At 39.5% G+C, this 23,750-nt stretch overlaps 1 protein-coding gene and 1 long non-coding RNA gene across 2 annotated transcripts; one reads left to right on the top strand and one right to left on the bottom strand.

Moving 5' to 3' along the window:
- Positions 1 to 9,514: 9,514 nt before the first annotated feature.
- LOC132294307 (uncharacterized) lies at positions 9,515 to 11,176 on the bottom strand. The gene is made up of 2 exons (XR_009478028.1): positions 10,789 to 11,176; positions 9,515 to 10,450 (listed from the first exon to the last, which is right to left on the bottom strand). It is a non-coding gene; the product is annotated as an uncharacterized LOC132294307 (long non-coding RNA).
- Positions 11,177 to 11,514: 338 nt separating this feature from the next.
- Positions 11,515 to 22,620, top strand: LOC132294306 (proteinaceous RNase P 1, chloroplastic/mitochondrial-like). Its single transcript, XM_059792113.1, has 6 exons — positions 11,515 to 12,992; positions 18,039 to 18,128; positions 18,229 to 18,410; positions 20,165 to 20,285; positions 22,074 to 22,142; positions 22,255 to 22,620. Exons 1-6 carry the CDS (start codon positions 11,847 to 11,849, stop codon positions 22,351 to 22,353), a joined length of 1,707 nt encoding a protein of 568 aa, XP_059648096.1. The 5' UTR covers positions 11,515 to 11,846; the 3' UTR covers positions 22,354 to 22,620.
- Positions 22,621 to 23,750: the final 1,130 nt, after the last annotated feature.

Here is a 23,750-nt window from a genome sequence, read left to right as displayed (position 1 = left end):
GCGCTGAGCCAGAGGGGAGGTTTTGCCGAGCCGGACACTTAAGGTCCGAGGCGAATGAATTACTCCCCGGCGCTGAGCCTGAGGGGAGGTCGTGCCGAACCGGACACTTAAGGTCCGAGGCGAATGAATTACTCCCCGGCGCTGAGCCTGAGGGGAGGTCGTGCCGAACCGGACACTTAAGGTCCGAGGCGAATGAATTACCCCCCGGCGCTGAGCCTGAGGGGAGGTTGTGCCGAACCGGACACTTAAGGTCCGAGGCGAATGAATTACTCCCCGGCTCTGAGCCTGAGGGGAGGTTGTGCCGAACCGGACACTTAAGGTCCGAGGCGAATGAATTACCCCCCGGCGCTGAGCCTGAGGGGAGGTTGTGCCGAATCGGACACTTAAGGTCCGAGGCGAATGAATTACTCCCCGGTGCTGAGCCTGAGGGGAGGTTTGTTTTAAATTTTTCCTCAAACCACTTATCATGAGGCCGAGGACTCAAAAATGATAGGAGGCCAAGAAAGCGAGTAACAGTGGCTGTGAAGTTTTCCAAGTGGACTTTAGAGACCTGCCTCCACTGATACTCCCTTCTTGGCAACCAAATATTGTGGACCACGCATATATGAACCGCATTTCTTTTCTATTTCTATTCGATGTGGGACATAGACTAAATTTTGTCAAAAAGGTCGGTGTAAGGAATGCCTCTGGTATTGAGCTCGACAGCCTTAAATACCAGTGGGCCCTCCTTACACCGTGATTAACTATTTGAATATTTCCATATATAACAGAACGTGGCACATACTTTTTTGTCGATGTGGGATAGAAAGGTTTCAGCACAGGCCATAACTCATGTTTTGTTGCTTTGTGCTTTTTTGTTTTTGGTCAAAAAATCAGAAGAATTTTTGTTTTGTGTCAAAAAACCAAACGAATGCCATGCATAGTATGGCCCCCCATTTTTATAAAAAGAAACAAAAATAGAGGAAAGTGATACTGAATATAGAAGCAAAATAAAGAAAAGCTTGGCTGACTGTGGATATACACAGCTTTATTCGTGAAGAAGTTGTAGCAAAATGGACAAACTTAACTAATGGAAATACCTTTTCAGGTGTATTGCGTTCCAAGGACGCGCAATGGGACGTCCGCCAGCTTCGGCCAAACGATATGCTCATTTCCCTACTACTTCGGTAACCCTGTAGGGGTCGGTCCAATTAGGTTCCAGTTTCTTTACATGAGCTGTCTCCTGCTTCAAAACCCAATCGCCTACCACAAAGCTCCTGAATCTGACGCGTTTGTTGTAACTGTTACACACCTGCTGTTGGTATGCCGCGAGACGAATTGCTGCTGCATCTCTCCTTTCGTCCACCAAATCAAGGCTATGTTCGAGTTGTTGCTCATTGTTCCCCTCCAGTACCAAGGATGTCCGAAGGGTTGGGATTATGGACTCGGTAGGAATGACAGCTTCGGATCCATATGCCATAGCAAATGGGCTTTCTCCCGTGGGTCGCCTTGGAGTGGTTCGATAGGCCCAAAGCACTTGAGGGAGATTCTCGTACCACTTTGTCTTCAACTTCTCTAACTTTTTCTTTAAGCACCCGAATATCGTGCGATTAGTTATTTCAGCTTGCCCATTGCCTTGTGGATGACTAACTGCAGCCAATTTTTGCAGGATTCCATGTTCGCGAAAGAATTTCCTTGTACTTCTGTTATCGAGGTTCTTACCATTGTCCATTACAATGACTTTTGGTACCCCAAACCGGCAAATAATGTTGCTTCAAATGAAATGTTTTACTTCTTCGTGGGTGACGCTAGAGAAGGCTTCAGCTTCCACCCACTTGGTGAAGTAATCCGTAGCCAGAAGCACATGTTCCTTTTTTTCCATGGTTTTGGGTAATGGTCCTACTATATCAATCCCCCATTGGGCGAACGGCCATGGATTAGCCATGGCGTGCAAACCTTCGGCAGGTTGGTGCTTTATTGGACCATGACGCTGACACTTATCACATCGTCTTGTGTATTCCTCGGCATTCCGAGCCAAGTATGGCCAGAAATAACCTTGGGTTAGAATTTTGTGTGCAAGGGATCTTCCTCCAGAGTGGTTTCCACAATCTCCTTCATGAACTTGTTTTAGAATTGTGAGAGCCTCAGTAGGAGTTAAACACTTGAGATAGGGACCAGAGAATGACTTTCGGTACAACTGGTTATTGATGATTGCGTACTTAGCCGCGGTAAGCCTAAGCTTCCTTGCCTCAGCTTTCTGATTCGGGAAAACCCCTTCCTTGAGGTAGGCCTCGATTGGATCAATCCAGCAGGGCTCGCGTGGTACTTCCGGGATCACCATCACCTCTTGCCGGGAATTAATGCTGGGTTCTTCGAGAACATCGATTGGAACAAGCCGAATCAACTCTTCATCTGAAGATGATGCGGCTGCGGCCAATCGATCCGCTTCGGCATTTTCATCTCGTGGTACCTGATGGAACTCGATTTGATCGAACTCCTGGATAGCACTCTCTACAGCATTTTTGTACGACTTCATACGTTCCTCCTTGGGAGAATATTGCCCTGTCACTTGATTGATCACAAGCTGTGAGTCACTAAAAACTTTTAAACATCGTACCTGCAGCTGTTTAGCTAGCCGAAGTCCGGCAAGCATCGCCTCGTACTCGGCCTCGTTATTGGTAGATGGGAAATCTAACAAAATTGACTGCTGCAACTTGGTACCCTCGGGTGTTGTGATTTCAATACCGGCCCCTGCTCGTTTCCGGTTGGAAGAACCATCAACCCGTAACTCCCAGTATGGCTCTTGAAGTGTCGGTTCCTCAGGTTGATCTTCGTACTCTAGTAGGAAATCCGCTACTGACTGCCCCTTGTGAGATACCTTCGGTGCATAGGTGATGTCAAAAGAGCTAAGTTCAATAGCCCATTTTGTAATTCGACCAGACAGGTCTGGTTTAGCTAGGATAGCCCGTATAGGGTGATTTGTAAGTACCACTATGCTGTGAGACTCAAAGTAATGTCGAAGTTTCCTCTTGGCATAAATTAACGCCAGGATTACCTTTTCTGTCTTGCTGTACCGTGTCTCGGCATCCGTCATCGTTTTGCTTGTGTAAAAGACTGGGTGTTGAACCTTGCCTCCTTCTTTGATCAACATTGCGCTTGTTGCTACAGCTGATACTGCCAGGTACAGGATGAGAGTGTCCCCGGGCGTTGGAGCAGAAAGGATTGGGCGTTTTGTCATGTAGCTTTTCAATTGATTGAAAGCTTCCTGCTGCTGAGGTCCCCACATATCTTTGTTTTTGGATCGAATAGCATCGAAGAAAGGTTTATACTTATCAGATAATCGGGATATGAACCGGCTGAGAGCCGCAATTCGGCCGGTTAGAACTTGCACTTCCCTGCGGGTTTTCGGCTCCTGGTTCTGTATTAATGCCTTTGCCGGAGTTGGGCTTACTTCTATTCCTCTTTTATTCACGACGTGCCCAAGGAACTGTCCTGACGAGACGGCGAAGGAGCACTTGGTGGGGTTCAGCTTCATATTGTATCTCTTGAGAGTATCAAAGACCTCCTGGAGGTGCTTCGGGTGGTCCTCTTTCCGTATACTTTTGACCACCATATCATCGATATAGGCTTCGACCGTATTTCCCAGCAAATTATTGAAAATTTTATTGACAAGTCGTTGGTAGGTGGCTCCGGCATTCTTTAGACCGAAGGGCATCACTCTGTAGCAGTAAGTGCCTGTTTCTGTGATGAAAGCGGTTTTCTCCTCATCTTCAGGATTCATGGGAATCTGATTATAGCCGGAGTATGCATCGAGGAATGTGAGCCTTTCATAACCCGTCGTAGCATCCACCATTTGATCAATCTTGGGCAGAGGAAAGCTATCTTTTGGGCAAGCTTTGTTAAGGTTGGTATAATCTACGCATACCCTCCATTTCCCATTCTTCTTTTGAACGACTACTACATTTGAGAGCCATTGCGGGTATTGCACTTCTCGAATGAATCCTGCTTGTAATAGTTTATTTACCTCCTCGGCTATTATGCGATTCCGTTCAGGTGCGAACCGTCGGTGCCTCTGCTTGACTGGCTTGAACTCTGGGTTAACCCTCAGACTATGGCATGAGACTGCAGGATCGATCCCCACCATGTCCGAGTGATCCCAGGCAAAGACATCCGAATTGCACCGAATGACCCTGATCAATGCTTCTTTCTCTTCGGCTGTGCAAGATGAGCCAATGTAGGTGATCTTCTGGGGGTCTCCGAAGACTACCTCTATAGCTTCGAGGGACTCCTCGGTAGGTGCTTCAGCTTCGGCTTCCTCCTCTGCCTTGAGATACTTGGGCAGAGGATACTGTAACTGCTATTTGATCGTGTCTTTGGGATTCGCCTCTGACTGAGGTGACTTCGACGCTTTCTTTGCTTCATGTAGCGTTAGCATGTAACATTCTTTTGCAACAACCTGGTCTCCCCAGAGGTCGATGACCTCTCTGCCATCCGGGGATAAACACCTCATTACTTGGTGAAGTGTAGAGGGGACTCCGTTCATACGATGGATCCAACCTCTCCCCATAATGAGGTTATAAGATGGATGAATTTCTGTTACGACGAAGTTTTCCTTCAGAGTCCTCTTTGCTGCAGTAACGGATAGATCGATCACCCCGAGCGGATTCACCTTAGTACCATCAAATCCCATTAGGGGGCTGGAAGTTGGCCTGATGGACGATGGTGAAACCCCCAACTGATCAAAAGCTGTTTTTGTAATGATGTTGGCGCTACTTCCCGGATCTATCAGCACTCTCCTGATCATGTAATTCACTACCAGGAGGCTGATGACCAAGGGGTCCTCATGCGGGCGCTGGACTCTAGAAAGATCATTGTTACCGAATCCAATGTTGATGCTACCTGGCGCAACCGTGTTGACCGAAGACACTCTTCGTAACTTATGAGCCTCTCTCAGCCTGGATCTGTACAACTCTTCAGACTCTTCATCATCCTCTGACCTTCCGTGTATAGCATGGATAACCTTTACCTGACCGCCCTCTACCCGTCGAGGGTTAACCTCCCGAGGTTTTACGTGCTCTTTCGTGGAGAGATACTCCACCAATTCTCCTCTCGCTATCATGCTTTCTACTTGTCGCTGTAGGGACCTGCAGTCATTGGTGGTATGCCCATAATCTCTATGGTAGGCACAATGTTTGCTTTTGTCCCTCTGCTCCAAGGGTTGCTTCATGGGCTGAGGAGTCGCGAACCTCGTCTTATTCTCTTGGAATAGGCGCGCCAAGGTAGTACGGAGAGGGGTAAGCCTGTCCTCTGTCCTTCGCCTTTTCTCAAACGCTTGGGTGACTTGTGTGGCGGTATGAGGAACCTTCTGCATCCTTGTGCTCGCAGCTTTCTCTCGAGACTTGTTTTCCACCGTGACGAGGGTAGCGTGCTGTGCACGGTGGGCTACGTTTTCCTCCAACCGGATGTAGATTTGTGCCCTAGCGTTCAAAGTCTGCATATCCGGGGGGGAATATTTGACCAAGGATGTGTGAAACTTGGTTCCCTGGATCATTGCCAACTTAAACGTTTCGATTGCCGTGGCAGGATGGCAATCTGCTATCTCCGAGGCCTCCATGTTAAACCTGGATAAAAAATCTTGCAAAGTTTCTCCCTTCCTTTGCCTTATGGTGAAAAGGCTGGCGATACTTTTCTTCTGCTTCTTATTTCCGCAATACTGGGCTAAGAACATAGTGCACAAGGTCTCATAGTCAGGGATAGACTTGTGTGGCCTATTCCTGAACCATTCTAACGCTGCTCTAGTTAAACTGGTAGGAAAAACCTTACACATCCACGGATCGTTATGATCGTCCAGTGCCATCTTTTGCGCATAATGATCGAGATGCCGAGAGGGGTTTCCTGCCCCATCGAACTGGGTGAAGGATGGCATAGTGAACTTCTTCGGCCTCTCCACAAGGTACACTTCGTCAGTAAATGGGGTCTTGATCAAGGAGTTCTTGTGCTCTCTAGCCATCTCGGCTGGTGTCTGGACTCTCAAGAGCTTCTTTTCGTCGAAGGCATCTTGTACACGTGCGCCATCTGGAACGCCATTGGACCATACCGTAAGCCTATGGCTGGACTCGGCCTGTTCGTCCTGTGTGCGATGCGGGAGATTATCCGAAGCAACCGCCTCGGACCTCATCCCTTGCTTTTGCTGAACCTCACTAGGTCGAGCCCCGTTGGGTGGTGTCTCGTTGGCTGGAGGCTCGTGAACCGGAGGTAAATTCCGGGTGGGGGGTGGTGCCGTAGCATCGCCTGGTGGTGGTTGTGGCGTTAGCCTGGCCATGGCCGTGTGCAGCGTATGAGTCTGCTGCTGAAGTGCAGCTATCTGGGCGACACTCGTATCGTTTACTTGCCGGAGTGTCTCAAATTGGTGCAAGAACTCTTCTCGCATCTTTTGCATCAATTCTATCTGTTGATTCATTGCTGACTCTCCGTTTGACATTCCAGACACGATTAAATGATTTAATTTGAAGAACAAGTGGGAGTATATTTCTATACGGTTCCCACAAACGGCGCCAAAGTGTAGGTGCAAAATTTCGCCCAACCAATAATGATTGAGAAAAATAAAACAACTCACTCAAAAACAATAAAAATAAATAAGAACAGTGTGTAGAGAAGCGTAAAATTGCTTGATCCTTTATTGGAGGTCTTAGCCTCTATTTATATACAAAAGATTGCAAAATTATGGTAGGACTCGCGTTGCTTGCCCTCCAATTCTTTCTATATAACCATTCTTTTCTAATATAGTTCTTTCCATTGTCGAATCTTCCATACATAGAAATTGCCTTGTACAAAACTTCCTATCCGAATTTTCCTTCTACAGTAAATCCTTCAAATGGTAGGATTTGTGCATTCTTGGGCTGAATATATTTTGATCCGGCTGGGCTTGGGTAACAGGCCGGATGTTAAATACTCATACGCTGGGCTGACGACAAGCTGGGCTGATGACTTCTTGATTCGGCCTTGACGGAAGTTGGAGGATAAATAACAATGGTCTTGGGCTGTAAATACCCTGAATTTGGGCTTGAGCATGATGGGCCTTATATGTCCTTGGAATGTAGATATGGGTAGTGGTGACGTGTGCGCTTTTTATTGGAGGGAGTTTTTTTCCCTCCACACCCAGTAAATAAACAAATCAATCAGAATTTTTTTTCTCTTTTCGAAAACTAATCAATCAATTTTTTTTTACTAACATGGTTGTAGCAGAAACTTAAGAAGATCTGTTTGCTGTTACATCAGTTGCATTCTTGATCTCCAAACATACATATTCAACAGTACATAGCCTATATACAAACAATTCGTACTAGAAAGCATATATGATTATGATAATAGTGATCAAATAGGATCAAAAGTTCAACTTCTTAGTAGGAAGTCGTGAGAAGATGCGGGAAAAGTAACCCTACAGCCCACCCTTACCTATTGAGTGATATGAAGCTCAAGAGATTTCTATTGATTGATGATGTTCCATGAAAGGTGAGAGGAAGAAGAATAGTGGAGAGAGGACGGCGTGAATCTAGGAAGGGGGTGAAAGGGTGAGAAAAGAAATACATAGGGTTTGAATACAGGCTACCCAATCATTAAAGCTGACGTGTCCACCTACTATTGGAATACATAATCAGTCAGTAGAATAAACATACTCACTAGTGAGTAGACAAATATTGTCCTTAGTGGAGCCCACATACATATTATAAACTGGATCAAACGTGGCCAAACCAAGGCCTTTCATCACTGAACTGTTGGGGACTGTTGGGTTAGGAACATCAGGTGATTCGCGCCCGATTTACAATGGGTTGTAAATACGCTTGAGTTGAAAAATACGATCAATTATTTAGTACAAAATAGTAGGTTTCAAAACCATCACTCTTGTGCAAGTGTAAAAGTTAAAGAAAACTAAATACACAATTTTTCATTTTATTTCTTTTCCTTCCAACTCCTTTGTATAAAAGGTTGGGTAAATGTTAAATGCTTTTGGTACCAAAGGGTTGAAAGAAAAAGTAGAAAGTTTTGTTATTTGATGGAGGGTTTCAAAGGGAAATGAAAAATATTGAAATGGTAATTCGGTGAACCTTTGAAATGGTAATTCGTTAATTTCCATTCTAAAAATGAGATGATTTGAAACACAAAAATATAAAGTTGGTGTAAGTGTTTCTTGGTAGGCTAAAAAAAATATAAATATAAATAAATAAATACCATTCTTGTTTATATTTTCTATAATAATTATTCTCATTTTCCATTATCAATATTGTTTCCTTTTAGTAATTAATGGGCATTTGCTACATTGGATGTTCCATGCTCCTCAAAGGATTGAGAGATTATTGGGTACGCATGGTTCGGATTAAACATAAAATTAAAAACAAAATCAATTTGATCACATTGAATTCATAAAATTTGAAATCAAACTGATTTAATGGCTTAATTTTAATTTTATAAGACATCGGATTGATTTTTTTTTTTGTGTGTGTGTGTGTTGGGGGGGGGGGGGGGGGGTTTATTGTTCAATCTAGGAGCATGGTAAGATAATCTATCCGCATTTCTTACTTATAAAACACAATAAAATTATATATATATTTCGAGTTATATAACAATAAAAAATTTGAAGAACAATTAAGGTAAATAAGATGGATCTAATCAATAAAGATTATTATGTTTTGTCCAATCAAAGATATTTTAGAGGATGTGTGAACTATTCATTAGAATTTTTATTTATAAAAAGTCAATTATACGTCTAAGATTTGGACAAATTACACAGATAATACATTAAACGTTTATTACTTTGACTCTCCTAAACCCTTCAACCTGTTAATACGGAGTATCATATTGTATTTTATATAAGAGAAATACAAAATTATCATTTTGATAAATTTAGTCAACAGTTAACAAAAGAAAAAGTTAGGATGTGGTCGAGTTCAGTCTAATCATGAGAGCAACTTCAATGGCATTGCCAATTTTTGGCAATCCAACAATTCCACGTCAGTATTTTTCGATGGCCACATCAGCATTTTGGACTCTCCAAACTTTAGTTATCGCATGTGCTTCAACATGTGCTCCAATAGCACGTTTTCACTCTAAAAAAATATTAATTTTTAAAATTTTTTTTTTTTAAACTTTTTATTAACAGCTATATTTTTCATATAATGTATTTATTTATGGAGGTGAAAATAAAGGCAATTTTTTTATTAAAATAAATTATGTTTTTAAACTAAATTTAATTTTGTTAGAAAAAATTGAAAAAATTAATTTTTGGGCCAATATAGCCGTTAAGGTACTGTTGGTCAGGCAAACAGTGCATGGCTACCATGTTAATAGGTGTGAAGAATTTTTTTTTAAAATAATAAGAAATGTATTTTCTCTCTTCTTCTTCTTCTTCTTCTTTGTTTTTGAACTTTTTTCTCCAAAAAAAAGCCCTTTAACTATTGTTTGTGTCAGCCAAACAATGACTTAACGGCTCTTTAGTTCAATTGTGTTGAGGGGAACCAAAAAAAAAACACACAAAATATTCCCAAAAAAAAAGACCAAAAAATTGATTTATGAGACATTTTTCAGCCAAACACACCCTTTGGACTGAGGGTTACAGTGAATTGCGCCCAAAAAAAAGGGGAAAAATTCCTATTAAGTCCTACTTTTTAGACCCAAAGACAAATAAGTTCTACAAATTTTTCAAAAAGCTAGAGAAGTCCTATTTTGTAAAATATTTCCAAATAGGTTTAGATTCTGCAAATTGTGAAATTTGTTCCATTATTGCCCTTCCAACCCCAAACCACCACCGTCTTCACCTACCTTAGCGGCGCGTCAATGGAGATGCACCAGGCCATCACGCACTCTGACGCCACTTTGAACACTTCGATCATGCTGATGCACAGCTCTGAACACTTTAATCGCGATGGAGTTCTCGATGCTTGAGGCTCACCGGTATGAGCTGTGTAGCCGACGCTTGGAGCTCACCGGTGTGAGTTGGTGTTGTCGAGGGTTTTCAAAATCAACAGCACCAGTGATGAAGAAGAATATCGAACCTGCTGGGTCTGAAGTTGGCTTGTCGAAGTTGATGGTTGCCAAAGCTCAGTGTGTCTTGCCGGAATTTGTTTGGCTGGTAAGTTCAGTTACAGTGACTAATACAAAAGTGAAAGATCCTAGATCCGTCGCATATATATATATATGTGTGTGTGTGTATATATATAGTATGTAACCCTAAAAACAAGCTTTTTCATTCGGAAGAGTACACAGAAGGAGGCTATTGTCCTCACCCGCCGCCGTAGATCCTCCCTTGGCCTTCCATCTCTGCAATTTTTCTAAGCAATCAAAGTCCTATTTTGACAAGCATCGACCAGGAGGTTCATTTAGAAGAATACCGCACCAAATGCTTCTTCACAGAAGATGAAACATCAAACACTAAAGGGCCATTTAGAAGAATACCTCACCACAACAGCCTTAAGCCCTGAAAGAATTTGGTTGGTAAGAACTACAATTTCCCATTTTTTCATCAACAAGAAAACCATAAAAAGGGTGCCATTATCAAAAAGAGATATATCTAATGATTTGACTTATTAGAACAACCAGAAACAGGGAGCTAACTTTGCAAAGGAAATGGTCACTACATTGCCTCGGCATAAATAAGTCTCTCTATCTTAAGAAAAGTCAATGATCAGTAAAATAGATAAAGATCTTTTTCTGCTATGTTCTTTTCTGTCACTAAATTTAACTCCTATATCTCAGTTTATGTACAAGCAAATTGTTCTTTTCCAAAAATGTCTGGGGCGCTGTAACTGAACTTACCAGCCAAACAAATTCCGACGAGACACACTGTGCTTTGGTAACCATCAACTTCGGCAAGCCAACTTCAGACCCAACAGTTTCGATATTCTTCTTCATCGCTGGTGCTGTTGATTTTGAGACCCCTCGACAACATCAAGCTCACACCGACGAGCTCCAAGCGTCTGCTACACAACTCATACCGGTGAACCTTATCGCGATTGAAGTGTTCAGAGCTGTGCATCACCATGATTGAAGTGTTCAAAGCAGCGTCGGAGTGCGTGAGGGCTTGGTGCATCTCCATTGACGCGCCGCCGAGGTAGGTGAAGACGGTGGTGGGTTTGGGGTTGGAAGGGCAATAATGGAACAAATTTCACAATTTGCAGAACCTGAACCTATTTAGAAATATTTTGCAAAATAGGACTTCTCTGTTTTTTTGAAAAATTTGTAGAACTTATTTGTCTTTGGGCCGAAAAAGTAGGACTTAATAGGTATTTTCCCAAAAAGAAAGTAGGCCCGCGCATACAGGATCACCAAATGGTCACTAGAAATGGCGACCCATTCCACGATTCAAAAATTTGGGGCAAATTTCGCCAAGCCCATTGGAGAATCGGGCTCGCTCAAAATCGAATTTTTTATTTTTGGCTCAAATGAAGCTGCTCTAATTTGTCCCAAAGTGTAATTTACCTTATTCATAAATACACTACGGAAAAAAGTAGTAATTTAAATTGCGTGGATCGAATTGAATTCACAGATTTATCAAAAATTCAAAACCCTAGTTAGTGTTAGAACCATATATATCTATAATTTTTTTTCGGTTTTCTTGAGTGTAACCAGTTTGTGAGTTAGCTTGGAAAAAAATAAAAGTTGTTTCCTTCTTATCTTTCCTACTCGTCTTCCAACGCTTTTCCGTCTCCCAAACGCATTGATCCTCCTGGTGTCTTTAGGTTTTTCCTTTTTGCCCACAACAAGAGAGGGTCGGTGTCTTCACCATGTCTTTCCCTTCTCTTCTCTCAGCTGTATTATACATATAATCCCTTGTTGAAATCTCACACAAACACACACATATTATATAAGCAGTGATGCTTTTGCGTGTTGGGTGTCTATTCTCCTTCATCAAATCCCCAATTCTCTCTCTCTGCTACTGTAATCGATTTCATCGTCCACTCCTTCGTTACTATTCTTCTTTCAAACCCGTTAATGCTCGAATTCAATACCTAAATCGCTTATCAATGGACAAATTAACCCATCCCTACACTACCGCGACTCTCGTTCGCGAACCCTCTTCACAACCTTCCACCAGACCAAAGAAGAAACTTCGCCGTGATTCGCCCGAGGGAGTGCTTCGGCACAAGCTTGACATGTGCTCGAAGCGCGGTGACCTCGTTGAAGCTCTTAAACACTACGACGAAGCTCGAGTTAATCAAATTCCTATTTTGCTCCATCATTACAATGTGTTGCTCTATCTGTGTTCTTCTTCTGCGAGTAATGTTGATTGTGAAGAGAACGAGGAAGGGTCGAAGAGAGTTTGTGATTTGGGTTTGGAAAGGGGTTTTGAGATTTTCAAGCAAATGGGTGTTGACAAAGTTGCTCCGAATGAGGCCACGTTTACGAGTTTGGCGAGGTTGGCTGCTGCTAAGGAAGACCCAGAATCGGCTTTTGATTTGGTGAAGCATATGAGGACTTGTGGTCTTCCGCCGAGGTTGAGGTCCTACGGGCCGGCATTGTTTGGGTTTTGCAAGAAGGGAATGGTTGACAAGGCTTTTGAGGTTGATGCCCACATGGGGGAATCTGGGGTTTTGGTGGAAGAGGCCGAGATTTCGGCTCTTTTGAAGGTGAGTTCGGAGACAAAGAGGGCGGATAAAGTGTATGAAATGCTGCACCGTTTGCGGGCTATGGTGAGGCAGGTCTCTGAAGAGACAGCCAGAGTTTTGGAAGATTGGTTCGGGTCGGAAAGTGGTACAGAGGTCGGAGTGGAGAATTGGGATGTAGAGAAGGTGAGGGAAGGGGTTGTGAAGGGAGGAGGTGGGTGGCATGGGCAAGGGTGGCTAGGGAGTGGGAAGTGGAGGGTGGTGCAGACTCAGATGGATCAAACTGGGGTCTGTCACTCTTGTGGTGAAAAGCTTGTCTGCATTGACATTGATCCTAAGGAGACGGAAAATTTTGCCACTTCTTTGGCAAGCTTGGCTTGCGAAAGAGAGGTTAAAACTAATTTTATGCAGTTTCAGGTTTGTTTTTTTCACTACGTTCTTTGGTAATTTATGCAAGACATTATCTGAATCCACTTATTTATGTGATCATTTTGCAATTTTTCAGATCATGCAAATATATCCATGTAGAACTTTAGAATATTTTAATCTCATTTTGTCATGTCACTTCCTAACATCTTGAAATTGACTGTCAATATATTCTTGTGTGGAAATTGTGCATTTCATTTCCATTTAGCTTTGTGAATATTTGTCTACTGCATGACTAGAGATCTCTCTGGTACTTTTTCAAATGATCCGCTGGATATGTTTAGGCCATGTTTAGACATCCCTTGGAATTTGAATGATACATGCATCATTTTATGCTGAATGGAGCCATTTATGAGAATGATTATCATCTCACAGATATTAAAAATTATGTTTTTCTTGTTCCAAGGGACATAAATATGTTTTCATGACTTAGAAGAGGGTGAAGTCATACACTCTTTCAGTCATCCTGTATTAAGTGAGATATATATTTTTTCTTCCCGAAAATCTAGAAGAGTCAATTCAACATAGCAAAACAACACAGTATTTCCAAGCAAAACCAAAGCATATAAACATAACCCATGGAAGAATAGAATACCCTAACAAAATCCTACAAAGAATGCAATGCAGTTCACTATTGTAGTCTAAACAAATATATCTACATCTTCGCACACATATATTCTAAGTGTTTGTTTCACCATATATAGAGAAAGTAATACACACATAGAATCAGAGATTCAAAATGAAAGATGCAAAGAATAATGTATATATATCTATATGCGTGCGCCTGTGTCTGTTTGTTAAAAATTATTAATATTCAAAACTTCCTGTTTGAACCGCAATAAACATAGGGTAAAATGCCAAAAAGTAAAATAAAATAACACCTGAACTTTTGGCCTGTTGCAACAAACCCCCCTGAACTACAAAAAAACCCTTGAACTATTGGTTTGTTTCATTTAAAGACATTCCGGCGGCTTACTTGGTCGGAAAAACCGAAAGACACATTTACCCTAATTTAAACGAAATAGTTTTGGAAGTGTTTGAGTTATGTGGATGACATGGAAAGGTGTTATCTCACACACCAATGAAAATAATTGGACAACAAAGATACCTTATCACTTATCACTTGATCTGGCAAAAAAAGCTCCTCTTTGGCATCAAACACACCAAGCAATACTCATTCGTGCAATAACGAAGCTCTAGAACTCTCTCTAAAATTTCATTAGATATGAGATGGCCTATCTCTGACCTTTGCTGCTGGTTAGGTCGGCCGAAGACTCCGCCTTCTTTTTCTCTTCTTGAGATCATCATCATCTCCATCAGATGTTGGGAGATCAATGCCTTGTGCGTGTGGTTTGTCTATTTTAGTTTTATTGGGCGTTGAAGAAAATAATTGTTCCTCCAACGATGGCATTCTTTTTCGATTTCTTCTACACCTGCTTTGAAGCCAGCCGGTGAGCCCCTTCTTTTTTCTCGTTTCTTAGAGGGTTAGATAGATTTGTAGTGATAGAGATTGACATATATGTATATGTTGTGCGTATAGTATAGATATGTAGAGAGAGAGAAAATGGGTGTTCTTATGTATGTATGAAACAGATGTAGAGAAGAAGGCATTTAATTTTATGCACCTGCTGAGGAAGAGAATGTAAGGAATAGTTATATATATTGGTCACCCACAATTACAATTACCAGATGCAGAGCTTGAGGAGGAGGATTCTTGGATTTATCAGATTTCTGATCCATGCTAGTAAGCATGGCCGAAAACTGAAAGTCTCTCTTTCTTCTGATCTTTTACCCCCAAACTCACCCATCGTTTCCACAACACAAACCCTAATGGCTGATACCCAATCTTTACTGCCCGCTCTCTATCTGTGTAACACTTCTCACTCTACTTCCATGAGCTATCAAATTGGAATAAAAGCAAGAACCCATTTGAGGCGAGTTCAATAATATGGCTGGTCCATTCTGGATGGCAATAGGGTGGCCGCTAGTTTGGGGCCTCTTTCCCCACATTTGAGTGAAGCACTCATAAAGCAAAACAGCAAACACATCTGAGCAAAATCAATTCATTGCCTCGCCCCAATCCCGCAAATTTTGATTCTGTGTTTTCTCATTGAAGAATTGTCGATAAAACACAAAAACTGATCGGACCAAGCAAGAGATCAAAGTAAGGATTTTCAATTCCAATTGGGTCTTTTCTTGGAAGGTAAATTATCAAAAGTTTATCAATTGTTATGTGTTAGGGTCAAATTCTTTGCTTTTGGAGGGTGCGTTGTTTTGTTGGTTAGAGGTGAACATTAGATACAATCTCTCCTTTGCGCTATTTCTTACTATTTCTCTCCTTTGTGTTATTTTCTGGAGAACAAAGATACAAAATCCACAAAGTGAAAACGTAAGAATCTGAAATGGAGATACGCCCCAATCCCGCAAATGTGGATGGGTTGCCCGCCAGTGGTGGATCTACCACTGAACCTCCATTGTTGAAATGAAATGGAGCATCATCGCTCTTTGGTCTTGGGTCAGTCAGTGGATATCTATATATATTTATATATAGGGAAAGACAGTGTTGGGTGCAATGATCACAAAAGGGGCATTATAGTATTTTCATAATCATAAGGGCATTATGGTCAATCAATTTCACACTATCTGTCACGTCTCATTTAACGGTCATATTTTGCAATAAAAAAGGATAGTTCTGGGCTTTTTTTTTGCAAATTTTGTAGTTCAGGGATTTTTTTTTGCAGGTTTGGTAATAGTTCAGGGTTTTTTTTTTTTTTTTTTTTTTTTTTTTTTTTTTTTTTTTTTTTTTGTGCATTTTATCCTAAAACATATGATTGTAGAAATTCTCCAACAAATGTACTTATAAATTAAAATGAAATCCTCACACCAATGAAATTAGGATTGAAATAGTTAGGGTTAGGGATTTGAATAAGCGCAGAGGAGGAAGTGTGAGATAAAGAGTGTGTTGTATTATTGAGAAAGATGTGCAGTGAAATAGTTGAAGGAGAGTGTTGTGAGTTGTAGAGGTATATTAGTTGAAGTTGATTTTTTGAGCCCCCAAATAGTTGTGTGGATTCTTCCTGAATTTGGGATCCGTGGGACAAATAGTAATCCGAACGATTATTAGGGCCCTTTTTGGCCTTGTGTAGCTTTTGTGGGCCGCTTTCCCCATTTGAACGCTTTCTAATACAGCTTTATTTATAAATAATAATAATAATAATAATCCAAATGACATGTGGATTTGGGCTTTGGATTTCATATCCACCAGGCTCAAGTCCATAGATCCAAAAGTAACCTTAAATAATTCTGTCATTTCAATGATATACACTTTTTAAATCTTTATGTTCTTTTTTGAAAAAAGAACAAAGAATTTTTTTCCCAGGGGAATTTTTTTGGTAAACATTTTCCAAAAAGAACTCATTAGGATATCATATAGATTTAAGTCTTTGATAATACATGCAGATATAATGATGTTGAAATTGTTCTGTAATGTAAATATATGGTTGCAGCAATTTATCATAACAACTATAACAAAAATCAATGAACATCTGAATCTCCCCTCGTCTTCCAAGTTGGGTACAGGTCTCAACTCAACTCAATAAGCCCTTTTCCACAACATTTGCGGTCATCTATGTGAATTCTGTTTTTATCATTCTTTTTCCCAGGGGAATTTTTTTGGTAAACATGTTCCAAAAAGAACTCATTAGGATATCATATAGATTTAAGTCTTTGATACTGCATGCAGATATAATGATGTTGAAATTGTTCTGTAATGTAAATATATGGTTGCAGCAATTTATCATAACAACTGTAACAAAAATCAATGAACATCTGAATCTCCCCTCGTCTTCCCAAGTTGGGTACAGGTCTCAACTCAACTCAATAAGCCCTTTTCCACAACATTTGCGGTCATCTATGTGAATTCTGTTTTTGTCATTCTACTCTATTTAGGCCAAAACCTCAGACAAATCACGTGCTATCATATAATTCCTCACTCACGAAACCAATACAAGTTCTGATCTTCTCCTTTCCCGAGCATTACGCTCAATATGGACCAAGTTGGGTACATAAGTAAAAGTAAAAAAACAAAGAGCATATAACTTCATTTGTTAAGAGGAATCAAAATTTGTTTTGCAGGTGCATACATGAACATGGATATTACACAGCAGATATGCAATGTCATGTCAAACTTTGAGTGTCTTACATAATATGGGTTCACGTGGTATCACCGCATCAGTGATTTCATCTCATTTGAAATTCAAAATTTTCTTAGAGTAATTGGTAGTAAATTTTATGTATATATATATTTTTTCTCTTCCCTTTCCTTTCCCCCCCCCCCCCCCCCCCCCCCCTTCTTTTATTGCTGATGGGTGGGTTTTTGGGTGGCTCTTTTATTCTATTTTTTCCATGGGTTTCATTTTCTGCTCTTCTGATATATACCAAGATTTTTCACTAAGAAAGAAAAAAAGGAAGAAAACCTAAAAAATCAATGTTATAGCAGAAAGCTGACCAATAAAGATTTTGTTTTTTAATATTAAATAATGCATTCAACGCATAGTGGTTCTTTCATCCCCTCCGAAGAAATCCGGAAAATTAGTTTGAGAAAGGGAGAAATTCAGTCAATTGTTTATGAAGACAGGTGACCAGTGTGTGCCCGAAGAAAACTGGCCTAGTTGGGTGGTCAAAGCCTAAGTGGCTTTTTATTAGTCTTATAGATCTCAGGAGTACTCATGTAGGTTACTGTTGTATTGCAACTTATGATTCCTATCATATAAGTAACTCTAGAATGTAATTGGGTCGGAAAGAATATATCAATGCTTATTATAATGTCCTAGCCATATAAGCAAGAGTGTTCTTATTGTTGAAATGTATTGTTGTGGTGATATGAAACATATCAACATACTCTTATGTTGTTTATTGTTGTGAATTGAAAATGTGTTCATCGTCGTAGTCAATGTGCTACTTGTTTATGCTTCTGGCATTTATTACATGAAAAGATTCAGTGATATCTTGGCTAACTTAGAAGGTGCACTCATTCAGGAGTGGCTTCAGCGGCATGGTCCATTTGATGCAGTCATAGATGGTGCGAATGTGGGCCTTACTGATCAACACAGTTTTAGCTTTTCCCAGGTAAAGAGTATATTGAGGATGAGGTTTATAAAGCATGTTTTGGTTTTGTTAAGTTAGACTTGTATGGATATAGTTCTTGACTGTTCCTCTTTTTTTGTAGCTTAATTTTGTGGTAAATCAGTTAACGCAAATTAGTCCATCAAAGAGACTACCACTTATTATTTTGCATAGAAATCGAGTGACTAATGGCCCTGCTCTGAGTCACAATAATAAGAAATTTATAGAGAGTTGGAAAAAGTCTGGTGCACTTTATGCTACGCCACGCGGTTCGAATGATGATTGGTAAGATCTTTACATATTATATTTTGCTAAGATATATTCTTAACTGCTTTAAAATTTGAATTCTTCTTCTTATTATATTCTTCATATTATTTCCTTTCAACAGCTGAAAGTAACACCCTCGATGTAGCTCTGCTCCTGAAGGTTTTTTTTTTTTTTTTTGTGTGTGTGTGTGTGTGTGTGTGGGGGGGGGGGGGGGGGGGGGGGGGGGGCTGTTTCGAAAACAAATTTTATTTTTTTTATTAATTATTTTTTTTATTATTATTTCTATCTGGAGAGATGCAGATGCATCCCCCACAGTTCATGATTTTGCAAACCATTGTTTTCATTATGATATATTATTATCTATTTCATACAGACATATTTTTTTTCTAATCATATAGAGTTACTGCTGAAATTTTGAGAAATATGTTTATGTGTTTTTCAAGAAGAACGTGTCTGTGTCTCCTTAATATGGTTTAATTTCAGACATCCCGTGCTTCATGATAGCACTTCCTTCTTTTTGACACCTGAGTGGAGATATGCGTGGGACCCACGTGGGGATCGTTATCCAATAAAACGTAAGAATAATGCTATCAAGAAAACTCCCTCATGACGAGCCATGAGCTATCCACATTTAACCATTGGATTGAAACAGTTTTTTGAGATATGTGGAAAGTCAAGTGAATCATTTAATACATCTTCCAATCCAGTGGTTAAATAACTTAAATATGGAGAGCTCATGGCTCTTTTCCCAAGGGGACTCTATTAATAGTATTACTCAAAAAGTAATGCCATGCCATGTTGTCTGTGAACATTGGTAAGAATTGCAAATTGTACAACAATGTATGGACAGAGCACTGTCTACTTAACAAATGTATCCCAGTAGTTTTGTGATTGTGTTTTGGATACAAGTCGTCTGTCGTGGTCCAGTTTGATGACCAAGAGATGGAAATTACATGAGATATGGTGGTGATCTCAGGTGGCCTGAGCTAGATGGAAGTCATGACTGATTTGTGTGAGAGAGAGGTGACTATCACTCAACAAACTCCACGAATTCTAAGTAAGAATAATAAAGTCAGGTGATTTAGAAGTAAGCTAGAGGTTAAGGCGACCATGAGGTCTAGGAAAGCTAGAGGTTATAAGTGACCTTGTCCTGATATATAGGTCAAGGTTGTTGAAGAATTTAGAGACCGAGGTTCTGAGGTCTTTAAGAATTCTCTCCCTAGGTCCTCTCTCTTGCCTTTGTCTCAATGTATATTTAGAGGTCACTTATAGTTTCAGGGTGAGCTGCGAGGGTTAGTTGATGTCTGGTTGATATGAGGGAAAACGCCTGATCTATGAACTTATATGGAATTTCTGCTAAATTATTTTCCCTGGTTGTGTTGGGAAACTTTATTTCTTGTAAACTAGCTTACTTTTTTGTTTCGGATGAAGATTCACAATAAAGTTTTAAGTAATTGAAGGAGATCACTTGATTAGTTGGACCGCTTTACTGAGATGTGTGTTTGTTTTGCATGAAGGCTGAGGACTTAGTTGATCATCTCCTTGTTAAATTAAGTTCAATGTTCAAAAGTGAAATTATAGGGGTGGAGTGCAGAAGTGGCGTTTATGTAAAATGATTAGAATTCCAAGTTTTTCTAATTGATTCTAAGATTCATCAATAATTGTTGTGATTATATCATTATTTCATTCTTGATAATCCTCCAATTTGGGCTGCATGAATATGTTCTCCACAATTCACTTTTGTCTAATCATTTTTCTCACATTATTACCAGGTACTGGTTATATGCAGCTGTTAGTTGCAAGTGTTTGCTGGTGACAAACGATGAGATGAGGGACCACCTGTTCGAACTGCTAGGGACTAGTTTTTTCCCAAGATGGAAAGAAAAGCATCAGGTATTTAATCGTTCTGCTGTTATTTTGACAATTTGATTTGTTAATTTATACAGACTATTGTACAGAAACATTGCTTTATTAAAATTTAACTTCTTAGTTTAGCTATCACACTATAATTTAAGCTAAACATTGTTGCTACAGTTAAGGCAATGTTAGCTATATCACATTCTCTTAGAGTCCTTTTCAATGACAAAAACATTTTTTATTTTTATTTTATTTTATTTTTCCTGATAAGTATTGTAATGACAAAAACTCTTCATGGATATGCCTTTGATTGAAACCTATTAGTGACGTGATACTGTCACTATCTAATTCACATGCAATTAAGAAGTAATCAAATTTGAAATCCCCCTCACATACCTGCTACATCTTCAAGCTCCCAACACTGCAAGCACTTGCCTATTTGCTAAGCATACAGGATTTTCCTTCTACCATGCAATGATGAAACCACAACTAGTCCTGTCCCAGAGAAGTTCCAGTAACTAGTAAGGTCTAGCTTTTTTGGGGGAAACCTTGCAAACTGGCCCAGAGTGAAATCAAAATCACTTTCTTGTCATGGTGTTGTGATACATTAGTCTCAAATGCCAAGTTAGCTTGGATTGTAAAAAGAGCAGCACCAAAATTAGTGTCTATTAACCAGAAGCAGGGACCCTATATAAGGAGTACATTAAGGCAAGCTTGTGAGAAATACATTAGAGCACCCAAAGGATTGACCATTAATTAGGAGATGTCTAGAGCAGCCACCAAGCAAATTCAGTGAGAAGTGTGGCTGTGGATGAATAGATGATCTACTTTGCTACTATAGTTGCAAAGCGCGCACACATGTTGGGCAAAGGCTTAACTTTGACGCGAGCTTTCAATTTTCAAATAATATTGGCCACAGGGAAGAGATATGTGGAGGCACATGTTTTTCTTTGGTATGTAACAAACAAATGCACACAACACACACACACACACACACACACACACACGATCCCATTTTTAGAGGTTGAGAATAGATGTAAGCTCATTAGTCTACAATAATTGATATTTCTTTTAAGATTAGTATTTCTAGTAATTGTTTGAGAAGACTTGACCACAAAGATGGCTGTGAGAGCTGCCAAAGATATAGAAAGAAGAAACAAGGGAATGATTCTTGAAAGGAAGTTCACCCAATCACCGTTCTTCCCAGTGTGAGATTTTTTATTTCTCTCCAACAAGGAAGTGAATTGGGGCATTTCTGGGAAATGGCTATCCCATCTCATGAGAAAGTGTCACATACGTGGCATGAAACATTATATACTTAACCATTATATTTGATCACCACATACTACAATGAGTTACATGCTCTTTAGGGAATCTCCAACCACGAGCTTTATCCCTAACGAGTACATTGCTCAGACCTAAACCTTCAAGTTTAAGGATGAAAAACCATGTCTGTTCTCTTTAAAGTAGCTGGTGCATGCTTTTTTCAAGAATACTAAAAGAATGATTTATTAAAACAAGTTGTATAGTAACTGGTAAGTCGGTTCATTAGCACCAAAGAGATTGCCCAACTTTTCCAGTAGTAGATGATCATTGGAAGCAGTCTTTAAAAATTTTCACTTGCAAGCTTCTACATGGGCAATCTATTATGCATCCTTTGCAGAAGCATCGGGTTTATGTTCTTTCCATAACCTTTTATGACAAAGGGAAAAAAAAACACTATAGCAAATTGGATCAATGAATGCGGTAACCATGCTATTGCCATTCAATGTCCATAAAGAAACTGGCTGATTGTTTTTTCTCTGTTCTGTAATTGATTGGCAGGTTCGACTGACAGTCTCAAGGCGTGGACCCACCCTCCACATGCCTCCACCATATTCAATTGTTATTCAGGTAAAATTTTCAGCCCAATAGTCTCTACATCAGCATCTACTTCATTTTTTAGTTCCTTCTCAAATCATTGGATCCCACAAATGCTTATGAATGCTTGATACTGAAAATGCAGGAATCAGAACAAGGTAGTTGGCATGTGCCCACTGTCACAGGTAACGACGTTGAGACCCCCAGGCAATGGGTGTGTGCTACCAGGGCCAGGGACTCGTAGTCGCGCCCTTCTAAGCTGTTTAACCATTCTTCTTTGTGGAGAGATGGAGAGAGCTAGGGAGGGGATGTAATTTAGTAGTATTCAGGTATCTATAATTTAATTTATTTTCCTTAGAGAGTATGAAAAAAGGGGGGTTTTTAATTTTCTGTAGTGGCTTCTGTATTTTAAAATTTCACCTGAATGCTCATAAAAGAATCTAATCGGTGTTTTGTGGCTGATTTCAAAAGGGAATAATCTATTAAATGGGCACATTGACAAGTTTCACTATTTTGTTTTGTGCTCTAAATGAATGTAATTGACAGCCTATTTGTTAGTTTATTTTGGAAGAGTGAAGCTAAATCTCCGTTTAGGAGGGTTAGATCAAAGATGAAAGACATAAATTCGTGCTCTCACGTGTCTAGTGGCCCAAAGGTTTCAGAATTAAATTAACAAGTATATGAAGTTATGTTAATCTTGCAACAGCGAAAACGTTTTTGTTTAAAAATGAAGACAAAGCATTTTTGGTTACTAATCCCAAGTCTATTTGGTATCCGTTTTTATTTTTTTTTATTTTTTTTTCTGACCACTTTAGCAGTGGAAAAACCATGTTTAGTAAAAATTGTACCAAAAACAGTTTTGCTTTGCACCATGCCAAAACATTTCTTGAATGGTAGCCAACAGTCAAACAACAATCGGGTAAAAATCTGTTTTGTTTTGGACCCGGGAATAGTGGACAATTTGGTAAAAATTGTTTTGTTTTGCATAGTGTGGAAATATTTCGTGAATAGTGGTCAAAAGTTGAAACAATTTGGCATTTTTCTGCTTAAAAAGAGCCTTAAATGAGAAATTTTAAACTAATCATTTTATTTTTTAAAATTGCAACACTTTTTTACTAAATTTATTATCATATTTTTGTTTCCAAAATTTTTGTAACAAATGGGCAATACCAAACATTCCTCCAATTATTATTCAAAACATTCTACAACAAAATATTTATTTTATTTCAAGTTAAAATAAAATGCAGACCAATCAAGCCCTAACTAGTTATTAGTTATCTACTTTGTTTTTTGAGGTCCAAGTTTTCTGTACAAATTCTATTTGATTAATTTGCATGAAAATTTTAATAATTTGTCCTTTTTATTTAGTGAGTTCTGTTTCAGGTTTCATTTGAAATATATTTCAACCTTTTTTAGTGAAAAAAATAAAAATAAAAATAAAATAAGAAAATCCAGCAATTTTTCAAAGCATAAACTTCAACTTAATTCTCTCTTTTTACTAAATACGAGGAGTTCTAAATCTGTCTTACGTCAATCCCATCTACAATTTAAATGCTGAAATAAGTAAGTAATTTTTTCAAGTGAATTTTATTTTATTATTATTATTATTATAGGTAAGACATTTCTATTCTTAACTGACCT

This window comes from Cornus florida, unplaced genomic scaffold (genome assembly GCF_030987335.1).
Source record: "Cornus florida cultivar Cherokee Brave unplaced genomic scaffold, ASM3098733v1 CherokeeBrave_3.0.0_Hap2_Chr02, whole genome shotgun sequence".
Taxonomy (NCBI): Eukaryota; Viridiplantae; Streptophyta; class Magnoliopsida; order Cornales; family Cornaceae; genus Cornus; species Cornus florida.
The sequence above is the reverse complement of the archived record's forward strand: the minus strand, read 5'-3'. Positions and strand labels throughout refer to the sequence as shown.

Bases quoted from the DNA above. Each gene is read 5' to 3' on its own strand.
- LOC132294306 (XM_059792113.1), top strand. From the start codon at position 11,847: ATGCTTTTGCGTGTTGGGTGTCTATTCTCCTTCATCAAATCCCCAATT. The intron at 18,411-20,164 runs GTAAGATCTTTA...CATTATTACCAG, and splicing joins CGCGGTTCGAATGATGATTG to GTACTGGTTATATGCAGCTG. The intron at 22,143-22,254 runs GTAAAATTTTCA...CTGAAAATGCAG, and splicing joins CATATTCAATTGTTATTCAG to GAATCAGAACAAGGTAGTTG.